At 45.2% G+C, this 26,014-nt stretch overlaps 2 protein-coding genes across 7 annotated transcripts in view; one reads left to right on the top strand and one right to left on the bottom strand.

The window, feature by feature from the left end:
* The first annotated feature begins 551 nt into the window (after positions 1-551).
* On the top strand, positions 552-19,097 carry IST1 (IST1 factor associated with ESCRT-III). 6 transcript variants are annotated; one of them, XM_066243917.1, is made up of 11 exons: positions 553-1,160; positions 3,065-3,199; positions 6,171-6,273; positions 6,652-6,832; positions 7,756-7,843; positions 10,674-10,757; positions 11,269-11,379; positions 12,781-12,978; positions 13,696-13,788; positions 14,778-14,826; positions 17,750-19,097. In XM_066243917.1, exons 3-11 carry the CDS (start codon positions 6,186-6,188, stop codon positions 17,947-17,949), a joined length of 1,092 nt encoding a protein of 363 aa, XP_066100014.1. In that variant the 5' UTR covers positions 553-1,160; positions 3,065-3,199; positions 6,171-6,185; the 3' UTR covers positions 17,950-19,097. The 6 variants fall into 6 exon arrangements, with proteins under 6 accessions (XP_066100015.1, XP_066100014.1, XP_066100011.1 ...); XM_066243914.1 differs by having other exon boundaries at positions 3,043-3,199; XM_066243916.1 differs by lacking the exon at positions 553-1,160 and adding an exon at positions 1,283-1,796 and having other exon boundaries at positions 3,043-3,199.
* Positions 18,857-26,014, bottom strand: part of PKD1L3 (polycystin 1 like 3, transient receptor potential channel interacting) — an 82,266-nt gene continuing 75,108 nt past the window's right edge. The window contains 10 exon segments of the mRNA XM_066244114.1: positions 18,857-19,128; positions 19,131-19,320; positions 19,581-19,805; positions 20,550-20,665; positions 21,057-21,171; positions 21,593-21,634; positions 21,636-21,769; positions 21,772-21,803; positions 22,968-23,128; positions 23,915-24,042. Coding sequence (XP_066100211.1) covers positions 19,064-19,128; positions 19,131-19,320; positions 19,581-19,805; positions 20,550-20,665; positions 21,057-21,171; positions 21,593-21,634; positions 21,636-21,769; positions 21,772-21,803; positions 22,968-23,128; positions 23,915-24,042 — 1,208 coding nt within the window. The 3' untranslated portion in view covers positions 18,857-19,063.

Genomic DNA, 26,014 nt, shown 5'->3' with positions numbered 1-26,014 from the left:
CTTCCAGCAGCCGCGAGTCCAGGAAACCTCTTCCAAACGCTAAGGCCTGTGAATGGTTTTCAAGTTAAAAACAAAGAGAACTAAATGGAAAAGTTTCCTCTGCATACAGACATAAGGTTAATTGCTGGGGAGTGTGGTGCTAAGGAGACGCGCCACCGAGTTCAGTAACACAGACTGTAGAGGTTCTGGTTGGAAGATCAGACCTGCTTGTAAAACGGGTCAGTAGTATCCCAAGGCATAGACCAGGGGTCCCCAAACTAGGGCCTGCGGGCCGCATGCGGCCCCCTGAGGCCATTTATCCGGCCCCCGCCGCACTTCCGGAAGGGGCACCTCTTTCATTGGTGGTCAGTGAGAGGAGCATAGTTCCCATTGAAATACTGGTCAGTTTGTTGATTTAAATTGTTTTTAATTTTAAATATTGTATTTGTTCCTGTTTTGTTTTTTTTTTACTTTAAAATAAGATATGTGCAGTGTGCATAGGATTTGTTCATAGTTTTTTTTTTTATAGTCTGGCCCTCCAATGGTCTGAGGGACAGTGAACTGGCCCCCTGTGTAAAAAGTTTGGGGACTCCTGGAGGGGGGAGGGTGACGGGTCGGATAGACAGCCCGGAGTTGTCAGATAAGGGTCGACACCTGCTCGGCCATTCCATCCGAGGAAAGACCCCAAGACTGAGGAGTAAAGGTCTCCAGGGCGAGAGGAGTCGAGAGAGATAAGGGAGCAAACCTTAGGGAGTAACTCTGGGTGTGTGAAAGGCCGTACTGGAGCCGGTTTTTCCAGGGCGTGGAACAATCCGGAACAAGGTGCTAGCCACGGCAGGCCCTGCAGAATTCCCGGCACGCCCCTAGCAGCTAAGTCAGGTTGAGTGGTCAGGGGTGCCTGGCGTGGCGTGACGCACCACCACCGTGCCTGCGCCGCGGGAAGTAGTCCCCGGTCGCGCCGGGTCTTAAGGGAGCAGGGCGAGGGAGCCCTGAAGTCCGTGGGCGTGAGTCCCGGGAGCGGCGGACACTCAGCCAATCCCGGGAAAGGAGAGCGTGGTTCGCTCGCCCGCGGATCCCTCCGCCCGCGTTGGCTGTGCTGAGGCCGAGGGGGCCGCCATTTTGGACCCTGAGCTTGGATTCTGGGTTCCGTCTCTGCCGTTTTCACGCCTGGTTTCGGTCAGGTGAGTGTGGCACCCTCAGCGTCAAGGGTCTTTGTTTTCCTCCTCGCACTGGGGCCGGGAGTTAGAAGCCCTCAGCCCGGGGGTTCAGACGACCCTGAGTGGCAGGTGAGGAGAAAGAAAAGGGTCGTGAATGTGGGGGTCAGGCCGGAGGGGCAGCAGCGCGGGACGCCGCCCAACGCCGGGGCCGCGACAGGGTCGCGAACCGCTTGCAGACTGCTGGTCCGGGATCCGTGAAGCCGCCGAACTTTCCTGCGGTCCTCCCTATCCGACGGCGCCTGGGCCCCGCGCCCCTGGGTGGAAGGGCGGGGCCTGAGCCGGGCCCGCGGCCCCTCCCCCGTTCCCGCGGGCCCGGAAAGACCGAAAGATGCCGGGAAGGTTGTGCCTACGAGTCCTCCGGCCTCCTGGACTGGCTCCTGGGCCGCCCGCAGCTGGGACCCCTTTGGCTGGAGGAAATCGTCTTTTTCTGTAGCTGAAGCCGACAGCGGCCTCAGCCCCCTTGGGCAGACCCCAGCCTGTCTGCCGGGAGACCGCGCGAGGAGCCGCGGCCGCCCTGGCCCCTCGCTTTGTGTTCTCTGCGCTCGGCCGGGCACTTGCTACTCCACCTGCGTAAAATTTCCCAGGCGCGCGAGAGCTTGTGTAAGAATCAGGTGATAGGAGAGGCCCGGGAGAGCCGCTTTCCTTCTCGGTAGTAGTCGACTTAAAACGGAGAGCTTGCCTTGCCCTGGCGGGGAGCTCGTTTGCTTAGAGCCTTGTCCCAAGACGCCGAGGTGGCTTGTGCGCTCCGCGGTCCGGGCCCGTGGAAGACTCAACGACAGAGTGCGAGAATAAGTGCAACACCAAGTCGATGTTTCTCTCTCTAAAATCAGTAAAAACAAATATTTTTTTAAATTAAAAAAAAAAAACCAGCTAGTGTTTTAACTGTTTTTGGGGATTGTAATTTTTCTGTCATGCTTACGTATATATTACTATTTTTTTAACGTGTTGTGAAATTGTCGAACAGAAGAGTATAACGACTTCCCTTATCTTCCTTCAACAGTAGTCAATTTAGGATCACTGTTGTTTTATTTATACCACCTTTATGTAATTATTCAATAAAATAGTCGTTGATATATGTACAAACCCCCCCAAGTACCCCTTTTGACTACTGTACCTACAAACCAATAGTTCACAGGAAATTTTATTTTTACAGCATTTTTTTCCCTTAGGGTTTTATTTATTAAGTTTACAGAGATAAGGTGTGGGGGAGTGAGAAGTATCACTCATAGTTGCTCCACTTTAATTGTTCATTGATTGCTTTTTGTATGTTCCTTGACCTGGCAAGCTCAGGGTTTTGAACTGGTGACCTCAGTGTTCCAGATTGACGCTTTATCCACTGCTCCACCACAGGTCAGGCTGTTTATTTTTTAATTTTTTTTAATAGGCTGTTTATTTTATTGATTAGAGAGACAGGAAGGGAGAGACAGACAGGAGCATAGACCTTTTCCCCTGTATGTGCCCTGACTAGGTTTTGAACTGGCAACCTCTGCGCTTCGGGAAGATGCTCTAACCAACTGAGCTGTCTGGCCAGGGCATGTTCCACATCTTCTTTATTCAATCCTCCATCAAAGGTTTCCATTTCTTGGCTGCTGAGAATACTGCAATGAACATAGGGAGTACATACTATATATATTTATAAATAAATGTTTTCAAATATTAGGGGTAAATACACAGAAGAGAGATTGCTGAAGTCATATGGTTAGCTTTATTCTTAATTTTTCTGAGGATCCTCCATACTGTTTTCCATTGTGGCTGTACCAGTTTACATTCCCAGCAGCAGTGTATAAGTGTTCCTTTACCCTATTCTGACTTCTTGTCTTATTTTTTTTATTCTTATTTTTTTTAGATTTTTATTTATTCATTTTTAGAGAGAGGGGAGAGAGAGAAGAGGGGAGGAGCAGGAAGCATCAACTTCCATATGTGCCTTGACTGGGCAAGCCCCGGGTTCTGAACCAGCGACCTCAGCATTCCAGGTCAACACTTTATCCACTGCACCACCACAGGTCAGGCACTTCTTGTCTTATTGATAATAGCTATTCTAACAGGTATGAGGTATGTCTCATTGTGGTCTTGATTTGCATTTCCCTTAGAGCTAGTGAAGTTGAACATCTTTTCATATATCTTTTGACCATTAGTATAGCTTCTTGGGAAAAGATCAGAATCTCTGCTCATTTTAAAATAGGATTGTTGTTTTCTTATTGTTGAGTTTATATGTATGAGTTCTTTATATATATGTTTTGGATATTAGCCCTTTTTAGAGGTATTGTTTGTAAATTTATTCTGCCATTTGGTTAGTTGCCTTTTTTTGTTCATGGTTTCTTTTGCTGTGTAGAAGCTTTAGTTTGATATACAGTAGTTGCATTCATTTAATTTTGCTTTTACTTCCCTTGTGTTTGGGTCAAGGTCACCAAAGCCTTGGTTGGTAAGTTTAGTTCGTATGCTAGTACGTATGCTTTCTTCTAGAGACTTTGTTATTTCATGTTTTTTTGTGTGTGTGTTTTTTTTACAGAGACAGAGTCAGAGAGGGGGGGATAGATAGGGACAGACAGGCAGGAATGGAGAGAGATGAGAAGCATCAGTCATCAGTTTTTCATTGTTCATTGATTGCTTTCTCATATGTGCCTTGACCGTGGGCCTTCAGCAGACCGAGTAACCCCTTGCTCAAGCCAGCGACCTTGGGTCCAAGCTGGTGATATTTGCTCAAACCAGATGAGCACTTGCTCAAGCTGGCAACCTCGGGGTCTCGAACTTGGGTCCTCTGCATCCTAGTCCAGCGCTCTGTCCACTGCGCCACCACCTGGTCAGGCTTAGGTCTTATATTGATATTTAAGTCTTTAATCCATTTTGTGTATTGTGTCAAATACCAGTCTACTTTCTTTCTTTTGCATGTGATTTTCCCATCATTTATTTTAGAGGCTTTTCTTTCTCCAGTGTATGTTTTTTGGCTCCTTTGTCAAAAATTAGCTGCCTATTTATGTGTGGGTTTATTTCTGGGCTCTTAGTTCTTTTTTTTTTTTTTTTTTTTTTTTAGATTTTATTTATTCATTATAGAGAGGGGAGAGAGAGAGAGAGAGAGAGAGAGAGAGAGAGAGAAGGGGGGAGGAGCAGGAAGCATCAACTCCCATATGTGCCTTGACCAGGCAAGCCCAGGGTTTTGAACCGGCAACCTCAGCGTTTCCAGGTTGACACTTTATCCACTGCGCCACCACAGGTCAGGCTGGGCTCTTAGTTCTTTTGTGTTTGTATGTGTCTTTTCCTGTCAGTACCATACTGTTTTGATTATTGTAGCTTTGTAGTATAATTTGAAGTCAGGGAATGTGATACCTCTAGCTTTGTTCTTTTTTCTTGGGATTGCTTTGGCTATTTTCTCTCTTTTGTGGTTCCATACAAATTTGATTTTTTGTTCTATATCTTTGGAAAATTGCTTTTGGGATTTTGATGGGGGTGGCATTAAATCTGTATATTGCATAGGTAATATGGGCATTTTAATTATGTAGATTCTTGCAATCCACAAACAAGGAATATTTTCCATTCCTTTGTGCCTTCATCAATTTCCTTCAACAGTGACCTGTAGATTTTAGTGTATAGATCCTTCACTTCCTTTGTTAACTTTATTCCTAGTTATTTTATCCTTTATGTTGCAGTTGCAAATGGAATTTTTTTTTTTTTACAGAGACAGAGAGTCAGAGAGAAGGATAGATAGAAACAGACAGGAACAGAGAGAGATGAGAAGCATCAATCATCAGTTTTTTGTGACACCTTAGTTGTTCGTTGATTGATTTCTCATATACGCCTTGACCGTGGGGCTACAGCAGACTGAGTGACCCCTTGCTCAAGCCAGGGACCTTGGGTCTAAGCTGGTGAGCTCTGCTCAAACCAGATGAGCCCACACTCAAGCTAGTGACCTTGGGGTCCTGAACCTGGGTCCTCCGCATCCCAGTCCGACGCTGTATTCACTGTACCACCGCCTGGTCAGGCTCAAATGGAATTGTTATCTTCACTTTTCCCCTGATATTTCTTTGCTAGTATATAAGAATGCGGGGGATTTTTGTACATTGATTTTTGTATCCTACAACTTTGCTGTATTTGTTTCTGGGTCATCTTTTTTTTTTAAAGTTTTTTTTGTTTGTTTGTTTAGTTTTTTTCCATTGATGAGAGAAAAGCATCGACTCATTGTTTCATTTAGTTGTGTACTCATTGATTGCTTCTTGTATGTGTCCTGATGGGGGGGTTTTGACCCCTCAACCTCTAGTACACAAGGTCGACGCTTTACCCACTGAACTACCCAGCCAGAGCTGTTTCTGATAGTCTTCTGGTGTAATCTTTAGGCTTTTCTATATATAGAATCATATCATCTGGAAAAAGTGACAATTTTACTTCTTATTCCCAATTTGGATGCCTTTTATTTCTTTCTCTTGCCTGATTGCTCTGGCTAGGACTTTAAATACTGTTGAATAAGATGGGTGGGCCTAACCTGTGGTGGCGCAGTGGATAAAGCGTCGACCTGGAAATGCTGAGGTCGCCGGTTTGAAACCCTGGGCTTGCCTGGTCAAGGCACATCTGGGAGTTGATGCTTCCAGCTCCTCCCCCCTTCTCTCTCTCTGTCTCTCCTCTCTCTCTCCCTCTGTCTCTCCCTCTCCTCTCTAAAATGAATAAAAAAAAAAGAAAAAAAGATGGGTGAGAGTTGGTATTCTTTTCTTGTTCCTGATCTTAGAGGAAAAGCTTTCAGTTTTAAGTCGAGATTTTGGGGAGAAATAGGAGGCCTTCCTGCTTTTTATTAGCCCAGACCTACACCTAATTAGTTCTCCACACAACAGCCAAAAATATCTTTTAAAATTGTGAATCAGATCATGTCATTTGCCTTTCTAATGAAAACCTCTCTAGTTTATAATGTTAAATAATCCACTCTCTAACTGGTTTTAGTTTCTGAACTAATTTTAACTTACAGTGGTCATTATGCTTATTTTTTTTCAGGAAGAACATCACAGCATGCTGGGCTCTGGATTTAAAGCTGAGCGCTTACGAGTCAATTTGAGATTAGTTATAAACCGTCTTAAACTATTGGAGAAAAAAAAAAGTGAGTAATGCATGATTGCCTTATATTTTCTCTCCCAAAATACATCACTGGGTCCTAGCACCCCAGTATTGGCTCTTTCAGGAAGTCTTAGGGATCCTTTATCCTTTAAACTAGGGATATATCTGTTTAGATTAAATCACTTTGTTGTAGGGAAAGGGACATACCCTGTTGTTGTGGAATAGGTAACATGACTCCTGGAATTTCTGGCTACATAAACAATAGAGAGACAAAGTAGCAAATTCTGGACTAGATTTACTAAGGGAATATGAGCTGGGACATAATAGCAACACCCACTAGTCTCTGTTGGGGTGGAGGTCTGCTGTGGGCCTGGGCCTAGTGTTCTACTACTGTGTGACTAGAGTGCAATTTGTGCCTTAGCGGAACTGGCCCAGAAAGCAAGGAAGGAGATTGCTGACTATCTGGCGGCCGGGAAAGATGAACGCGCTCGGATCCGTGTTGAGCACATTATCCGAGAAGACTACCTCGTGGAGGCCATGGAGATCCTGGAGCTGTATTGTGACCTGCTGCTGGCCCGGTTTGGCCTCATTCAGTCTATGAAGTAAGATTGTTCTCTGTGTGTGTGTTTTTTGGATGTATAGTTGATACAGGAAAACTACACATAATTAACGTATATAGTTAGATGAGTTTGGACATATGCATATATCTGTTTACAAATACCACAGTCAAGGCGATGAACATCACCTCCAAAAGTTTCCTTATTTTCTCTCTCCTTTTCTTTTTTGGTAAGAATACATGTCATGTACCCTTTTAACAAAATTTTAAGGACACATATAGTTGTTGTTTTTTTAAGATTTTATTTATTGATTTGTGGGGGGGTGGTAAGTAGGAAGTATGAACTCGTAGCAGTTGCTTCTCATATGTGCCTTGACTGAGCAAGTCCAGGCCTGGAACGAAGAACCTTAGTGTTCCGGGTTGAGGCGTTATCCACTGTGCCATCATAAGCCAGGCTAGTATTGTTAATATAGGCACAGTGTTGTTCAGCAGATCTTTGGAACTCACTAATCTTTTATAATATTAATGAGTTAAGACATTTTGATCAAAGACCTAAATAAAATTACCTGTGGGATTTGAGAAAGGAGTAATATTAGTCTTCCTACATGTGGGGGGCTAGCACTAAGGGACTATTTCACATACCCAAGCACCTCTTTTCTACTATTCACTTGAAGGCCTGATCTCAGAGTAGGCAACTGTTGAAAAGAAAATACGGTATCTAAACTCCAGATGCCTAAGTTTGAGTCTTGGCTGAAGCATTTCCTGACTTTATGACCTTGGGTGCATCGTTTAGTTTGAGATTTCCTAGAAGTAAAATAGGATGATGGAAATGGCTAGAAGTTTTAGTTACTGAAAATTTAATGAGATTTGTGAAATAGCTTTAGAGGCTAACTGGTATATCATACAAATGTTAGGGCTGTTGGTTTGTTTCAAAGAATGTTAAATATTACTAATTTTTTCCTTAATTAGGGAGCTAGATTCTGGTCTGGCTGAATCTGTGTCTACTCTTATCTGGGCTGCTCCTCGACTCCAGTCAGAAGTGGCTGAGTTGAAAATAGTGAGTATAACCAGTTTCAGATTTTCATGTTGTTACAAAGGTTGGTTAACATAGGTCATTTCTGCTTATTTGACCAAGTATTTTCTTTTTTTAAGATTTATCTATCAGGCGGTGGCACAGTAGATAGAGTGTCGACCTGGGACACAGAGGAGCCAGGTTTGAAACCCTGAGGTTGCTGGCTTGAGCACAGGCTCACGAGCTTGAGCTCGGTGTGACTGGCTTGAGCGTGCAATCATAGACACAGCCCCATGGTTGCTGGCTTGAGCCAGAGGTCACTGGCTCGGCTGGGGCCGCTTGGTCAAAGCACATATGAGAGAGCAGTCACTGAACCACTAAGGTGCCACAGTGAAGAATTGATGCTTATATCTCTCCCTGTCTGTCTGTCCTTTGTCTTTCTCTCTTTCTCGCTAAAAAGAAAAAAATGATTTTATTCATTTTAGAGAGAGGGGGGAATGGGACACATCAACTTGTAGTTGCTTCCCATATGTTCCTTGACCAGATAAACCTGGGGTATTGAACTGGTGACCTTAGTGTTCCAGGTCGAGCCTTTATCTACTGCGCCACCTCAGGTCAGGCTTGACCACATATTTAGAATCCTTCTCATGCTGCCTTTGACACAGGTAGATTTTGTAAATTTGTTTCTAACTCCTTTTCAAGCCTTACATCATAGAAGACTGTTTTGCAAACTTGAGTAATTTTTTTTTTCTTTTAACCAAGAAAGAGATTAGAAGGGAGAGAAATGAAAAGTATCAGCTTGTAGTTGGGGCACTTTTGTTCATTGATTGCTTCTCATAGGTGCCTTCACTGGGGGGCTCCAGTCGAGTCAGTGACCCCTTGCTCAAGGCAGCCACCTTGGGCTCAAGCCAGTGACCATGGGCTTCAAGTCAGCAACCATGGGGTCATGGGTCATGTCTCTGACCCCTCGCTCAAATCGTATGAGCCTGTGCTCAAGCCAGCAACCTCGGGATTTTAAACCTCTATCCATTGCGCTACCACTGGTCAGGCTTGTAGTGACTTCCCGAGTGTTCTTCCTATGTCTGCTTTGGTGTTCTTTAGTATGTTTAGTAGTTGTTCCATTCCATCAGAACAACTGAGGGTTTTGTTAAAAAACACTGATATTACCCTGTCATTGTGCCTTTTTTTTTTTTTTTGACAGAGAGTCAGAGGGATAGACAGGGACAGACAGACAGGAATGGAGAGATGAGAAGCATCAATCATTAGTTTTTTGTTGCACGTTGCGACACCTTAGTTGTTCATTGATTGCTTTCTCATATATGCCTTGACCGTGGGCCTTCAGCAGACCAAATAACCCCTTGCTTGAGCCAGCGGCCTTGGGTCCAAGCTGGTGAGCTTTTGCTCAAACCATATGAGCCTGCCTCGGGGTCTCGAACCTGGGTCCTCCGCGTCCCAGTCTGACACTCTATCCACTGCGCCATCGCCTGGTCAGGCTCATTGTGCCTTGTTTTAAAGCTCTTTAGTTGTGCTTGTGATAGAAACAAAACTTCTGAAATCGTCTACATGGCCCTTCATGGCCCTACTTGTCTTATCTGCATTTCCTCCTACATTCCTCCCTTAGCCTCTGCACTAGGGCTCACTGTCCTTGTTTTGGCTTGAGGATTGGCCCTGTTTTTCCACCAGAAACCTCTGCATATGCTGTTTTCTTTTCCTAAAATGCCCTTTCTTCCCTCCTTTAGTGAACTCCTAATCATCCTTTATATCTTAGTGAAGCATCACTTTCTTCTGGAAGTCTTACCTGACTTTTTGTTTTTTAAATTAAGTTTATGGGGGTGACATTAACATTATGAGTTTTAACTGTATAGTTCTATAATAATCATCTGTATATTGTATTGTGTGCCCACTACCCAGTTACCTGACTTTTTAAGTCAGCTCTGATTCTGCTGTCATAAGCTGTGGATAGTATGGTTTACTTGCTTTCTCTGGGTAGCACTTTCACAGCTGCATTTGTACCTTTACCTGTGTGTTGGGTACTGTTTTCCTCAGAGATTGCAAGACTCTAAACGTAGGAACAATGTCTGGTTTTGTTCACCAGTATATGTATAGTGTGGATCATAAGGCTTAGAGTTTCACATATAGTTGCAGCTCAGTGGAGGATGCATATAAACCAATAATCAGTGTGAGCCTGTCAGGTTTTACAGACCCTGGCTCTATGCTATCCTATAACGGCCTGTTTACTGTTGCTAGGAAGAAGCTTGAAGCAGTGGGTGGAATTGGTTTCCACTTACATTTTTAATTTTTTTTAAATTTTTTTACTTTTTACAGAGACAGAGTCAGAGAGAGGGATAGACAGGGACAGACAGACAGGAACGGAGAGAGATGAGAAGCATCAATCATTAGTTTTTCGTTGCGACACCTTAGTTGTTAATTGATTGCTTTCTCATATGTGCCTTGACCTCGGGCCTCCAGCAGACCAAGTAACCTCTTGCTCAAGCCAGCGACCTTGGGTCCAAGCTGGTGAGCTTTGCTCAAACCAAATGAACCCGTGCTCAAGCTGGCGACCTTGGGGTCTCGAATCTGGGTCCTCAGCATCCCAGTCTGACGCTCTATCCACTGCGCCTGGTCAGGCTACATTTTTAATTTTTTTAAAGAATAGACCTAATTTAAAAATTTTATGTTTATTTTATAGAGAGAGAAAGGGGGAGAGAGAGAGAGAGAGAGAGAGAGAGAGAGAGAGAGGAGCATAGATCTGCTCCTGTATGTGCCCTGACTGGGGATCGAACCGGCAACCTCTCAGCTTCAGGATGAAGCTCTAACCAGCTGAGCCATCTGGCCTGGGCTTCACTTTAATTTTGTGTTATTTTTTTTTCTGCAGGTTGCTGATCAGCTCTGTGCCAAGTATAGCAAAGAATATGGCAAATTATGTAGGACCAACCAGATTGGAACTGTGAATGACAGGGTAACAAACATACTTGTTAAACATGAAACTGGGCAGGGCGGGGGCAGGTGAATTTATTGCCTGCAGTGATCTAGCAGGTACCGCTATGTGGTAGGGTTAATATAGGTTGCACATTTCATAGTGAGGGTGAGAAGACAGCTCCTCACCCTGGCCTCTGCCTCTGATTTGTGAGGCTGTCATTCTGGGTCATTTCTTATTTGTCCCCTGTTCTTTGTGCCCCTTGTAATTTGTGGAGGTGGAAATGAGGTCAGGAAAAGGGTGGATGAATTCAAATGTAGAAGGCAGCAGTATCAGCCTTTTACTAACACCTGGGTCCTATGTACCAGAGAATGTGAGAGAGACATGGGTTTTGCAGTGTACTTTGTGACAAGAAAAAAGTCATTTAACTGGTCTGAATCTTTTTTAGCCTAAGCTTACCTATAAAATAAGAGGAACAAAGTTTAGAAGTGAGATAGGCTAGACTTAGGCTGGTTAGTATAGATGCATCTTAACCCAGGTCTTTTAATTACAGCTAATGCACAAACTGAGCGTGGAAGCTCCGCCCAAAATCCTGGTGGAGAGATACCTGATTGAAATCGCCAAGAACTACAATGTGCCCTATGAGCCTGACTCTGTGGTCATGGTAAGTCAGTCTGTCAGAGTCCACAGAAAAATGGGTCTCTAGATACCCCTGGTTTAGAACCGGATTTGTTGCACCAGTTTGTGTGTGAAAGTTTAAACCTTTGCCCATTTCATTTTTGGGTAAAAAATAATTGTTCCTAAATATCTCAAGAGTATTTAAGGATCAGATGAAATGAACACCTGAAAGCACCTTGAAAAGATACAAACCTTGATACACACGTGTTGCTTTTTTATGAAGGTCAAGGACTTGTGAATCACCCTGTGGGTATTAAGAAATGCCCCAAGACCCAGAACAAATCCTGAAATGTTTATTGGGTATCTGTGCCATGCCAGACAGTGCACAGAAAGCTGAGAATACAGAGATGCATAAAAACAAGACCCTGGTCCTGAAGAGGCATACAGTATGAGGAGGGTAGATATGCAAGTAATAGGCCTTCAGCAGTTAAGGTTGATGGGGTATATAACAGATGCTAGGTACGCTGCCTAGATGACCCCACCCCAGATAGGAACACACACTATAGAACAGAAGCTTTTCTTTTTGTGACAGAGACAGAGGGACAGGCAGGAAGGGAGAGAGATAAGCATCAATTTTTTGTTGCAGCACCTTAGTTCATTGATTGCTTTATATGTACCTTGACTGGGGGCTACAGCAGAGCAAATGACCCTTTGCTCCAGCCAGCGACCTTTAGGCTTCAATCCAGTGACCATGGGTCATGTCTGTGATCCCATGCTCAAGCTGGTGGCCTCGGGGTTTCAAACCTAGGTCCTCTGTGTCCTAGTCTGATGCTCTATCCACTGTACCACTGCCTGGTCAGACCAGAAGCAGTTTGTGTATTTTTCTTACCACTCAGACTGCGTTCTCTCCGTCTTACTCTCCCAAAAGAAGCAGTTTAAAATTTTTTTTAATTGAATTTTTTTGGGTAACATTGGTTAATAAAATTACAGTTTTCCATTGCACAATTCCTCAATACATTATCTGTGTATTGCATTGTGTTACCAAGAGAACAAAAGCATTTAGTCCCCCAGTTCTCGAGACAGACAGTTGGTGACTTGCATCTCACACAGAGCTGTGTCCCTCCAGCAGTGGCCCTTAGGAGAGAGCTTGCTTACCTAGTCTTTCCTGTGGGAGCTTGTATTCAGTACCTGGTCAGTGCAGGGATTTAAAGACACTTCCCCTTTGACCCAGTTGGGGACACCTACTAGCTGCAGAGCTAGCTCACTGGGGAATTGGCCCTAGTCTCTGCATGACAGCCCAGCTGCTTCCTTCACCCCTCCCTGCTTCCTTCACTTTCCCACAGGTCCCTGGCCCAAGAGACCTTCCCTCTTGCTAATCTCCATGTCAGTCTGTTTGCTGGGAACCTAGCCTGGGCTGTGGGCTGACAGGGATTTCTCTCTTTCTCAGGCAGAAGCTCCCCCTGGAGTAGAGACAGATCTTATTGATGTTGGATTCACAGATGACGTGAAGAAAGGGGGCCCTGGAAGAGGAGGAGGCGGGTTCACAGCACCAGTTGGTGGACCTGACGGAACAGTGCCAATGCCTATGCCCATGCCCATGCCATCTCCAAGCACTCCTTTCTCATACCCACTCCCAAAGGGACCAGTGAGTATACCTGTAAATGCGATGGAGGCTCTAGAAAATGTGACAGAAGATGGCTCTGAATATACTTAGGGATTGTAGGTTATCCAGAGGATTTAGCAGTGAGGGCATTTGGTATTAGCTTAATAATCATATTGTGGGGAAAATATTGGGATTTAAAGAAAGTCTTTTGGTTCAGCTGTAGGTAATGCAGTGGGTAAATCAAGTGAGGGTCCTAGAAAAACTCATTTATGTGTAGCTTTTTCACTGAACATACTTGGGACCTGTTGTAGGCATACTAGTAGCTTTTTCTAAAAAGCTGATTAACAAGTAGAAAAGCCTTTTGTAGACAAAATGATTAAAGTCATTGCTGATAAAGAATAGCCTTTGGCTACAGATCTTTAAAAATTTGGAATCCTGATGATGTATGTTGGGCGTTTTTTTTTTCTCTTTTGGGGTTCTTGAGTGTATGTGTGTGCATATATATAGGATATATACATAGTAAGTCTTCATGTAATGTCATTGATAGTTCTGTGACTTTAAGCAAAATGATATATTATAAAACACATTGTTAGCATAAGCTAGTTGAGAGAAACAAGATTTACATTCCCATGGCATTGACCATTATAAGGAAAGGACATTGGAGGACTTGCTGTGTATGTGCATGCATTTGTCCCTTCCCGTGCACAACCCTGAGGAAATGGGGGCAGTGTCGCTGATGTTGCCTTTCTCCTCTTGCAGTCGGATTTCAATGGATTGCCCATGGGGACTTACCAGGCCTTTCCCAATATTCATCCACCTCAGATACCAGCAGTTCCCCCATCGTATGAATCTGTAAGTGCCCAAGCCTCTTTTATAAGCAGCATGCGAGTGAATCCCGTGAAGAGAGCAAAATAATTGGCACAGGGAAGGCAAAGTTTTGATGAACTCCTAGTACCAGCATTGCTCTTGCTTTGGATTCTTGTGCTGCTTTAACATTACCCTGGAAATGGGGTGTGGCGGTGCGTTGCTTTGTCTGCGGTTCAGCCAGGAATCAGGAGGGATCACAGATTTCTTGGCAAGTTCTGGGATGACACTTAACCAGTCCTTTTTTTTTGGGACTGTGTAGGGAATTACTTGGACCTGGTACAGTCTTGGTGCTAAAATATGATAATTAAACTAGGAGTTTTATAAATTCTCAATACTGTGTAAAGGAATAGTGACTAGATTTTTGTTTTACACAGAAGCATCCAGTTAGTAAATTCCAGCCTATAGCATTAATTTTACATTTTAGTCTTGTTCAAACATGCTGTAATTGCCTATTTTGGTAATAGTGGTTGTAGCAGCTGTGGTTTAGAATTAGATGATTTGTTTTCTGCCAGGCTTGTTTGTTCAACTGGAAATTATTCATGTAGGTAGATTCTCCTGTTCCTGAGCTTGCTTCATGTTTTTACCTTGGGCCTGAGTTTTTGTTTCGGTCTTGCATGCTTGAAGCATTGCCACAGCTGTTTCTAGGCATGAGGCAGATGAGTTTCAGTAGTTGAGGACTTGCTTCTTGGAGATGAAGTCAGTGGTTTAGTGCTCTCTCTACCTGGAAGGCAAAGGTAGTAGATGAAAGCGGTGCTGCGGTGTGGGTAGAATTTCACCCCTGCTTGGCGGTTAAGAGCTCAGCATGGTCCGTCTGGCGGAGGCTCAGGAGGGAGTGGAGGATGGCTCTTTGGAGCAGGTTCTGTTGCTTTTGCTGAGCAGCTTAGCTTTCGGAAAGCACAGGGGCTTATGGGCCTATCGGTACTTCTCCAGTCATGCCACTGCTTGCTTTTCTGGTGACAATTTTTGTGTTTCAGGTTGATGACAGTAATGCTGATAAGAATGTCTCTTCTGCACAGATTGTTGGTGAGTGAGCTCTTGGCTCTTTTCTCAGAGATGGATTTCCTGTCCATGGCATTTAACCCACATGCCTTGTCTTCTCTCCAAATGCAAGGTAGCAGAAACAGAACTCAGGGTTTCTCTCTTCCCGGGCCTCCCAAAATTTCCCAAGTTCTCTGTTTCTGTTAGTGGTATCATTCTTTCCCACAGTTTTATTTTTTCAACTTCTAGTTTTCAGTTACCTTCAAGTTCTTTATGTTTCTCTTATTTCAGCTTCCACTGTGCTTGGAAATTAAAAAAAGGAGATGAATAGGTACAAATGAAAGTAAATAGCTCAATGACTTCACAACGCAGGCACGCTCATGTAGCCATCCATTCAAAAAAGAAAACATGCCCTGGCCGGTTGGCTCAGTGGTAGAGCGTTGGCCTGGTGTGCGGAAGTCCCAGGTTCGATTTCCAGCCAGGGCACACAGGAGAAGCGCCCATCTGCTTCTCCACCACTCCCCCTCTCCTTCCTCTCTCTCTCTCTCTTCCCCTCCCACGGCCAAGGCTCCATTGGAGCAAAGTTTGCCCGGGCACTGAGGATGACTCTGTGGCCTCTGCCTCAGGCGCTAGAATGGCTCTGGTTGCAACAGAGCGACGCCCCAGATGGGCAGAGCATCGCCCCCTGGTGGGCGTGCCAGGTGGATCCCGGTCGGGCGCATGCGGGAGTCTGTCTGACTGCCTCCCCGTTTCCAGCTTCAGAAAAATACAAAAAAACAAAACAAAAAAAACCCAAAACAAAAAAGAAAACACGATATCAGTATCCTAGGAACCCAAGGGGCTACTATATTTGTTTAAAATTAGAGAGTTGTATTTCTGTATTATTTATTTTTAAAATTTTTTTCATTGATAGGGAAGCATCAACTCACCATTCCACTCAGTTTTGCACTCACTGATTGCTTCTTATACGTGCCCTGCCTAGAGGTCAAACTTGTGACTTCAGTGTTGGGGACAGTGCTTTATTCAGAGCCACACAGCCAGGGCATACTGTTGTACAATTCATACATACAAGAATATATGATCTATATGCAAAAATACAGTTTATATTTTGATGAGTTTTCATATTACAAGTATCATACACACAACATGTAACCACCATCTTAGTAAAGATATATATAGAACATTCTGTCAACCCAGAAAAGTTCTCTTAAGTTTCTTTCCAGTCAGCTCTAGCCCTCTATCCCAGAGGAAAGGGCTGGTTTTAAAACTATAGTTTATGTTTACCTTTTCTAGAACCTAAATAGAAACGGAAACATACAGTAGATTGGGGAGAGGTGTGATTTTTAACTGGTAAAAACACAAAATGGAAGACTCGAAATAAAGATCAGATCCTATTACATCAAATAAAATTGACATTAACCCTTTGAGTAGTGAGTATTGTTCATGCTCACTAATCCCCAGGAGTGAGTTTTTTTCCAAAAAATGAAATTAGTTACAGTTGCAGTTTTATTAACTTAAAATCATGTTTGGGCCCTGGCTGGTTGGCTCAGCAGTAGAGCGTCGGCCTAGCGTGCGGAAGACCCGGGTTCGATTCCCGGCCAGGACACACAGGAGAAGCGCCCATTTGCTTCTCCACCCCTCCGCCGCGCTTTCCTCTCTGTCTCTCTCTTCCCCTCCCGCAGCCAAGGCTCCATTGGAGCAAAGATGGCCCGGGCGCTGGGGATGGCTTTGTGGCCTCTGCCTCAGGCGCTAGAGTGGCTCTGGTCGCAACATGGCGACGCCCAGGATGGGCAGAGCATCATCCCCTGGTGGGCAGAGCATCGCCCCATGGTGGGCATGCCGGGTGGATCCCGGTCGGGCGCATGCGGGAGTCTGTCTGACTGTATCTCCCTGTTTCCAGCTTCAGAAAAATGCAAAAAAAAAAAAAAAAAACCTTAAAAAAAAAAAATCATGTTTGTTTGATAACCAATTTATGGAAACAAGAACATACATTTGCTTATTTTAAATGTTGCCTTACACTTTGAGCTCCAGTTCAGAGTTTATTTTTATTTATTTATTTATTTTTTAATTTTTTTTTTAAATTTTATTTATTCATTTTTAGAGAGGAGAGAGAGAGACAGAGAGAGAGGAGAGAGAGACAGAGAGAAAGGAGGGGGGAGGAACTGGAAGCATCAACTCCCATATGTGCCTTGACCAGGCAAGCCCAGGGTTTTGAACCGGCGACCTCAGCATTTCCAGGTCGACGCTTTATCCACTGTGCCACCACAGGTCAGGCCAGTTCAGAGTTTAAAGATTGTACATGTACGATCATACTCTAGAGGCACGAGGACGTACATGAACGTTCTTACTGCTCAAAGGGTTAACATTTACGGCAAATGCTGTTTCCCCCAGCCTTAAAGAGAAGCTTCATCCTAATAGAACTCTGTTCCACTCCAGACTTTGGACTTCGTTGTTATGAGGTCTTTGAAAGGGGACAGTTTATTTAAATGAATGCTCTGTGTTTAGAATGAAATGTCATTTAGAAAGAAAACTAGTGCCTGACCAGGCGGTGGCACAGTGGATAGAGTGTCGGACTGGGATATGGAGGACACAGATTTGAAAGCCCGAGGTCGCCACTTGAGCGGAGGCTCAGCTTGAGCGAGGGGTCGTTGGCTTGAGCCCAAAGGTTGCTGGCTTGAGTAAGGGGTCACTCGCTCTGCTGTAGCCCTCTGGTCAAGACACATGAGAAAGCAGTTACTGAACAACTAAGGAGCTGCAACAAAGAATCGATGCTTCTCATCTCTCTCCTTCCTATCTCTCTCCTTCCTGTCTCTCTGTCCCTCTCTCTGACTCTCCTCTGTCAAAAGAAAAAGAAAGCTAGTGTTTTCTGTTGTATTTTTATTGTTGTTTATCAAAAGGGACTGGGGACTCAGAGTTTGAGCCACTTCTCTGGCATTTGTAACAGTGCTCCTTGCCCTAATTTAATTAGGTCCCGGACCCAAGCCAGAAGCCTCTGCAAAGCCCCCTTCCAGACCTGTGGACACCTATGACAACTTCGTACTACCCGAGTTGCCCTCTGTGCCAGATACACTACCCACTGCATCTGCTGGTGCCAGCACCTCGGCGTCTGAGGACATTGACTTCGATGATCTTTCCCGGAGGTTTGAAGAGTTGAAAAAGAAAACATAGGCCTCTTAAACAGGCAACCTCTAAGTCCTGGGAGTTGAGACTGAGTAACATCTTGTAACAAAATCTCTGAAAATCTGTTTCATCTCTGAGCACACGCCTCCTCTGGGCGCTCTTCCTGCTCTACCAGACTGTGCTGCTTTCCAGTTCTGTATTGCTCCTAAGCCTCGAGTGTCTGGAGCCACTGGAGATGACTGCCGGGCAGCTGACTCCTGTAAGCCATGCTTGTGTTCCTGTCAGTGGTCCCAGTCCTCTCCTCACCTCAGCATTGTGGGAGAGATGACAAAGATGGCTGGGCTGTGGAAGAGAGTACTTCGTGAATTGTCTCAGCCCTGTGCTGATGCTCAAGACTTAGAAACAAACCCCTCTATACAGAGGGGTTTGTGGTGAGTGAGAATCTAGGCTAAGATGGGTATTTCCTCACTCTAGTAGGAATGGGGAGAGGAAATGACTCAGGAAGCTACTGTAACAGTTCTTGGAAGCTGGGTCCTTTCATTGGCATATACACTACTCCTTGCTGCAGGGCACTGTTCCACCTGGATCCAGTTGCAGAGTTTATTTGGAAAGTTGAAGGCCTCTCAGTCCTACTGGATTCACAGGGAGCCCTCTGTGGCCTTTTGCTTTGAGTGCTGTTTCCCTTTGAGCAGAGGGCGGCACTGTATAAATTCCTGGTTTTCCTATAGCATGTGCTGTTGGTTTACACTGCTGATGAAGGAAGGACAGACCACATTGGGCAGAAGTCACCTTTCGAGGCTAAGGTAGGCTTCCAGTTGCCTTAATAGAAGTATTCAAGTCTCTTGAATAGTGAGCTGGAAAGCCTACAGGAGAAGAGGGGGGCCTGTTTTCATTGGAAAACTTAATAAAGAGGACTTTTAAAAACTGATCTCATAAATTTTGGTGCCCACGTGGCTGCAGTTGTTTGCCACTTTCAATGGACGAGACTCTTCATTACTGTTGTAACTAACGTGCTCCTTTGCCCCCTAGCTAAGGCCATCCTTTTCCACAGGGATCACTTCGGGATCAGAAGATACAACTTTGGCTTCTGTGTAGTGTACCTGTATATAACTGCTTCAAACAACTTTTCTTTAATGTTTTTGATTGGTTTGTATCTGATAGCTCAGTAGCTAATAATAAAGTAAAATATCTGTTTCTCCCCTGGTTTGGTCAAATGGTGAGCGTGGATTTTAGTGGAGAATATTTTAAGCAAGTGATCCATGCTGGGCACAAGTCAGACCTTACCTCTGGCTGTGTGGGTAGTATGGATGCCGACAGCAGTGAGCCCGGTTCAGTCTCTGCGTGTAAGCCCAGGGTGCGTCTGTGCGTTTTCTTGGTTACTCTGCTGGGGCTTTGCGGACTCTGGGTTGGGTCCAGAACCTAATTAAATATGGGCAAGGAGCACAGTGTCAGAAATGCTCCCCATCAGCCAGATCACATGCTTGCATCTTCAATTTTAATAAGCTGCAGTGAGCTCCTGTCTGACGCACGCAGGTTTCCCACAGCCAGGCTGGAGCTGGGAGGGAGGGTGCTGTTACTTGCTGTTCAGCAGCAGAGCCATTGAGCGTGTCACTCTTGCAGCGTTAACCTTTTCCCGACAGTGCCAAGATCCATAAACATATGAACTTTCAGGGAAGGAAGGGGGTGTTGATCCCTGACAAAGTGTACGGTAGACATCTGTTCCTCTCTGAGCTATGCCCTGTGATGATAAGGGCTAGCCGGTGGGAACAGCTGTGGGAACCCCTGCAGCGCAGTGCCCAGCGCTGGCCCCGCTGTGCACTCACAGGCGTCCCGGGACGCTGGATTCCAAACAGGCTTGAGAGCTTCTGCAGCAGGACGTCCGTCAGTGCAGCTTCTTTCCAAGTCTGGGAAGACAGAAGAAAAGGCAGTTAATTGAAATGGTTGCTAATATTGAAGGACAAAAAGTTCAAAGATTGAAAAAGTAAACATACATAGTCAAGATACTGTTTCCTTTAATGATCTGTCAGGTATTCTTAGCAGAGGGTCAGCTATGTGTGGGCAGTGGCTAGAACTTGGGAGTCTTGGTAGACTGGGTTTCCTATGAGGCAGTTGGCAGAGCTGTGGAGGCTCATGAACGGAATATGTGATACTGTGCATTCTGTCCATCTGTACTCTGAAGAGCAGCCACAGTTGGACTTTTCCAAGGGTAGAGACTATGGTTTTTACAGGTATTCCCCACTTCACGCCACTTCCCTTTTAGGAAAGGCCTGTGTTGGTACCCGTGTACGCTGACCAGAAGCAGACCGAGGAGGACGTGCTTTTATGAAAAAGGCGGAAACAGCGCTGAGGGTCTGCAGCGGGCTGCTGCAGAGGCGGTACACGGGGTGACTCCGCAAGTCTGCCCCACCTAAGCCGCATATTGTATCCCTCCTGCCTTCACCAGATGTTACTGTTGTTTTTGGTTTGATGTATTATTTGCTAAGTTATTTTGGGGGTTCTGGAAAGCTTAAAAAAATTTCCTGTATAAATTAGTGGTGATGGCTTCTTTATGCCATTTTGGTTTTTGAAAATGGTTCATAGAAACGGGCTCTACTTTTGGATAGTGGGGGAAACCTGTATGTGAATTGCCAAGCCACAGTGTCACCTACCTGAAGAGCCTTTCTTTCTTTACCAAAGGACATTAGGATGACAGAAACAAAAAGGTTAATCACAAGTACCATCAGGAGGACGCTGGTGAGGACCAGAAAGGAGCCCAGGATGGGGTCTAAGCAATAATCTGGAAAGACAATAAAATACTTTTGAGTTTAAACACGGACAGTTTCACTTCTTTTAAAATGTAAATTTTATGCTAATGTTCAGGATATGTTCACATAAGGAACCGATGCCTAGGAGAAAAGCAGAACTAAGGTAGAGTACTTTCCTGTGGGGGGGGGGGGGGGCAGAATGACGCTAAGGGCATAGGAATTCCATCCAGTGCCCTCGGGCTCGCAAAGCCCATGTGAGTTTTGTCAATTCTGGAAAATCCAGGGGTGGATAAAAGGTTTACAGTTGTTCACATGGAAAATAATACAATAAACTCCTTTCAAGTACTCACAACTGTAAACCTACTTTTGCTTCACCCTGTATATTAAACCAAATAATTCTGTAGGGAAAACAGGTTGGGGTTTTCACCTTGTGATGAAAGATTCCCATCAAGAGACCAACAAAAGTCACCGCTGAGCTGAAAACAGTCCGGTAGTCATAGCTGCTCCGACCAAACAGCAGGTTAAACTGAAAAGGAGAAAGCAGCAGGGCAGGCTACTCCCGTGACTTGAGGTGCAGGAGAATGAGGGCAGCACAGAGCCAACAGGGTGAAAATATAAGAAATTCCTTAGCGGGCATTTCAATTACTAGGCCTAAAAAATTATATAAAGTTCCTTTGTAGTAATTACATCGAGTTTTCATATAAATTTGACCACGTTCTTGCAGTCCATTTAGAGATGGACCATTTTAAAGAGACAAAGGTATGAACCTAAGTCACACTGCTAAATAAGTATGGGACGACAGCTAGAACCAGCTTTCTTCCTCCACTTTCCCTCCTAACTCTGCCACTTGAACTGATGATTTCCATGTAGTGACATCTTCCTAGGGCAGCAACGTGATTCCAAGACCACAGCACTTAGGAAAAGACAGACACTGAGTGGGGGCTTACAGCAATGGCGTAGCCTGTCAGCAGGATGAGGATGACCAGCAGGGAAGCCCACCACCTCGTCCCAGGCTTGGTTGAGCGTTCTGCCAATGACCTGCAGCCTGGGATTACGGTGCAGCAGGTTCAACAGCTGAACAGTTGCCAACAGAACCAGGAAGCCCATGAGATGAATGACAGCGAGTTCACTTTCACAGCCTCGTGGAAGCTGATGAACCTGTACCAAGGAAGGCTGACAGTTACTCAGCAGGAAGCGCACGCCACCAGTTCCTGTGATGTCCTCTCCAGTGTTCCCGCCACCGGAGCGTGGCAGTTCTGAGTCCTGTAGGCCGTGTAAGCGCTGCTGTCCAGTGTGGCCTCCTGTATTAGTGGACCTGGGAGCACTGGCTAAAGAGGCGCGTACTTGGGAGCTGCGCTGAAGAGAACTTGAAATGGGGCCCCGAGCTGGTCTCTGCTCCCGTTTCATCCTGGAGCTCGAGGCCAGCCTCCTCTCTTGCTCTGGGTGGGATTAAAGCTCCCCTCTCAGAAGGAGCTGAGTTAACATAACGGGACGTGCCATTATGCTAGGCTGCTTTCCTGTGTCCTCCGGCAGGAGAGCCTAAGGGGTTTAACAGTGCTGAGTAGAAAGATGCTTAAACTAGATGGCTGTTACCAATTAGGAGTTGATTTTTTTTGTTAGGTTTTATTTGAGGGATGCATTCATAATTTTATGTTGCAGCAACCTGGTTAATTTAAAAAAACCATAGATAGGAGCAGGTTGGCACTTGATCTTAGGTCTTTTGTTGTCAAAGACCTAGGCAGTGCCACACGGCAGGCTGGGCCTTGGTTGCCATTGTCATTTGACTGCAGACCAGCTGTCCCTGCATAAACAACCCTCTATGCAGCTTCCTGGGACACGGAGTCTGCGCTAGATCAATAGCCCCGGCCAGTGGCTGAGGGTTAGAAAAACTGTGGTAGTACGTGGTCTGGGGCACAGATGCTTCCCAACGAGGAAGACCAGAGAAGGGGCCCAGAGGGGAAACATCCCTAACCCAGAAAGCAACCGGCTTTGGGTTTAAAGTATGTACTGTGTGTTGTGGTTTTATTTAAAGGATGATCACACATCATGACTTTGGTTTTATTCCTTGGCCGTGGTGCAAAATGATGACCAACAGGCCCTCGTTATGTGAAAGGCAGCAGAGCTTTCCAGCATGATTAGCACTAGGTAGTCGTCTTCCTTCCCTGCTGTGGACATCGGTCTGCGTTCTGCGTTTCACTCTGGCATTATGCAGAAACACAGATTTGGTGGCTCAGTGGAGGGGGAGGGGTGTGAGAACACCTGTGTGTAACAGGAAATTGGACATGGAGCAGGAAGAGCCTGTGCTCTCAGGCTCCCCCTTACCTGTCACGGTCATGGTGGTATTGGGCCATGTTGTTCTTAAGTAGAAAAATAAGCTTCATGTCAAGCCCCAAAATGACGAAGCTAATAGTGACTATGCTCTTCTCCAGAATGTTTTTTTTCCGCGTGAAGAACCTGCTTCGCTGCTGTTTCAGCCGGCAACCCTAGACGGACACCAGCGTCCTTCCTGCTTGCCTGCGCGGTGAGCCCGCCACCCCTGGCGCAGTGCTAGGACGCTGGCAGAGCACTCGGCTGGCACTTGTCAGCTCCAGCTGGACACCTGGGCTCTGGCCTTGGTTCTGCTCTGTGGTCAGAGCTGCTGCTTACTGAAAAGTTGGCCCTCCCTGATACAACTTTAATGGGGTACAGGCGTTTTTCTTGTTTAAACTTAAATGATACGTTTCTGAATTAGTTTTTTTTTTTAAATTTTTTAAAAAATATTTTATTTATTCATTTTTAGAGAGGAGAGAGAGAGATAGAGAGAAGGAGGGAGGAGCTGGAAGCATCAACTCCCATATGTGCCTTGACCAGGCAAGCCCAGGGTTTCAAACCGGAGACCTCAGCACTTCCAGGTCGACGCTTTATCCCACTGCGCCACCACAGGTCAGGCTCTGAATTAGTTTTCAAGCCTGAAAATAAGCATCCTATTTGGCTTAAGATAGATTATCTTATAGATACAAGTATTTTTCAGTACTTGCTTTGTTCATCATACTTTCAACCTCTTGATATATTGCCTTATATAGGGGTCATACAATGTACAAAAGACAATATTCTTTCTACAGATTTAATTCTTTAACTCTTGCAAACAGAGCTACTTTGTGGAAAACCAGTCAGCCTTTGACTGAAGTCAAGCTTCTGGAAAGGACCAAAATCATAGCCACGATTCAATCGCTCATTGTGGAGCTCTCCAAACACCTGCCAAGACCTGAGATCTAACATTTTTAACCCACCTGTATGAAGCCGTAGTAACAGACTAAGAGATAATAGATGACTTGTGAGATGACAGACCAGGCAAAGCCCTTCTTTGGCGTTTGAAGGGAAGTGAAAGTGTCCAGTCTTGCAAAGGTAAAGACAGCACCTGAGAATAACATTTGAAGTCAAGAATCTTTAGAACTTTTACCCTTTTCCCTTCATTCTCTGCCTCTGAAATAAATCACAGCTGTTCCTGTACCATCAGGTTAAAATATTTTTGAGTTTCTAAGCTCACTATTTCCTCTAGAGGTGTTGTGAATATCAAATGAGAGCATCTGTACAAAGCTATTGGGGAAATGTGCTGATTAAGAGTTAGTAGACATCGGCCTGGCGTGCAGAAGTCCCGGGTTCGATTCCCGGCCAGGGCACACAGGAGAAGCGCCCATCTGCTTCTCCACCCCTCCCCCTCTCCTTCGTCTCTGTCTCTCTCTTCCCCTCCCGCAGCAAGGCTCCATTGGAGCAAAGATGACCCTGGCGCTGGGGATGGCTCCTTGGCCTCTGCCCCAGGCGCTAGAGTGGCTCTGGTCGCAACAGAGCGACGCCCCGGAGGGGCAGAGCATTGCCCCCTGGTGGGCAGAGCATCGCCCCCTGGTGGGCGTGCCGGGTGGATCCCGGTCGGGCGCATGCGGGAGTCTGTCTGACTGTCTCTCCCCGTTTCCAGCTTCAGAAAAATACAAAAAAAAAAAAAGAAAAAAAAAAAAGAGTTAGTAGAGCCCTGGCTGCATAGCTCAACTGCTTAGAGCGTTGTCTTGAAGCGCAGAGGTTGCTGATTTGACCCTGTCAGGGCACATACAGGAACAGATGTTCCTGTCTCTTTCCTGCTTTCTTCCTTCCCCTCTCTAAAATCAGTAGGATAAACATTAAAAAAAACCAAACAAACCCAAACATCAGTAGAGGGAGATTCTACTGTTGATCCCACCCTGAGGGCAGTGCCAGTGACTTAACAGCTCTCACAGATGTTCCCGTAAGGCTGCAGAGACGCACACGTGCTGCTGCAACATGTTTAGAGAGCTGACGACTGTGGTATAAAATGGGAACAGTGGGGCCTGACCAGGCGGTGGCGCAGAGCATAGAGCGTCGGACTGGGATGTGGAGGACCCAGGTTTAAGACCCCGAGGTCGCCAGCGTGAGCGCAGGCTCATCTGGTGGGGTTACTCGGTCTGCTGTAGCCCCCCAGCCAAGGCACATATGAGAAATCAATCAATGAAAAACTAAGAACTGCAATGAAGAATTGATGTTTCATCTCGCTCCCTTCCTGTCTGTCCCTCTTTCTGACTCTGTCTCTGCCACAAAAAACAAAAAATGGGGACAGTAGGGTTAAGTATAAGTGTGGCACTTTTGTTTAAAGCTATTTAAAAATCATTTTCATAAATTACTATGATGAAAATGCTTTGAACCATTTCAAATTTATTTTCTATGTGTAAAGCATTATTATTAACATTATTCCACGAATACTAATAGTATCTCATGAATACTCAGATGTTTATATGATGATAGACTTAAAAAAAAAGCTACAGATTCCAACTAGCAGGACAGGGAGATTGTTGCAGTTTTATTAAAAGCATGAAAGATATTGTAGCTAAAACTTTTCATAAAGCCCCAAATTATTAGAACATGCACCCCTTGATAGTAGGAAGTACACTTTAAGAACAAAGAAATTCCTACTTTGAATAGCTAGCTCTCAAGGCTGGGACTTTCCCTTTGTTTATCTCCCCTCTATTCTTTTGGTGGTTACCAACATTAAAAACCCTCTGAAGACCCTCAGGAAGCCTTCATGCTTCGTTTAGAGGTAAGTGTAAGAAGCGGTCTACTATGTGGGTCTGGGAAGAAAACATTCCTGATTCGAAGTAAAACCTGGTGGCAAATGGAAGGACACTTGTGGGCACATTCTGGGGAGAGAAGAAAGGAAGTAGTAAAAGAAGACAGACTTCCTGTTAAAAGTAGGGAAATTCAATGTACCAATTTCCCTCCAGTCCCTTACAAAATGCCACTACAATGACAATGAAGGGATAAAAAGTGAAAAAGATGAAGAAGAGGTGGTCAAATGAGAGCGGCACACTACTGGAAAACAGATGAAT

This window comes from Saccopteryx bilineata, chromosome 9 (genome assembly GCF_036850765.1).
Source record: "Saccopteryx bilineata isolate mSacBil1 chromosome 9, mSacBil1_pri_phased_curated, whole genome shotgun sequence".
NCBI lineage: Eukaryota > Metazoa > Chordata > Mammalia > Chiroptera > Emballonuridae > Saccopteryx > Saccopteryx bilineata.
The sequence above is the reverse complement of the archived record's forward strand: the minus strand, read 5'-3'. Positions and strand labels throughout refer to the sequence as shown.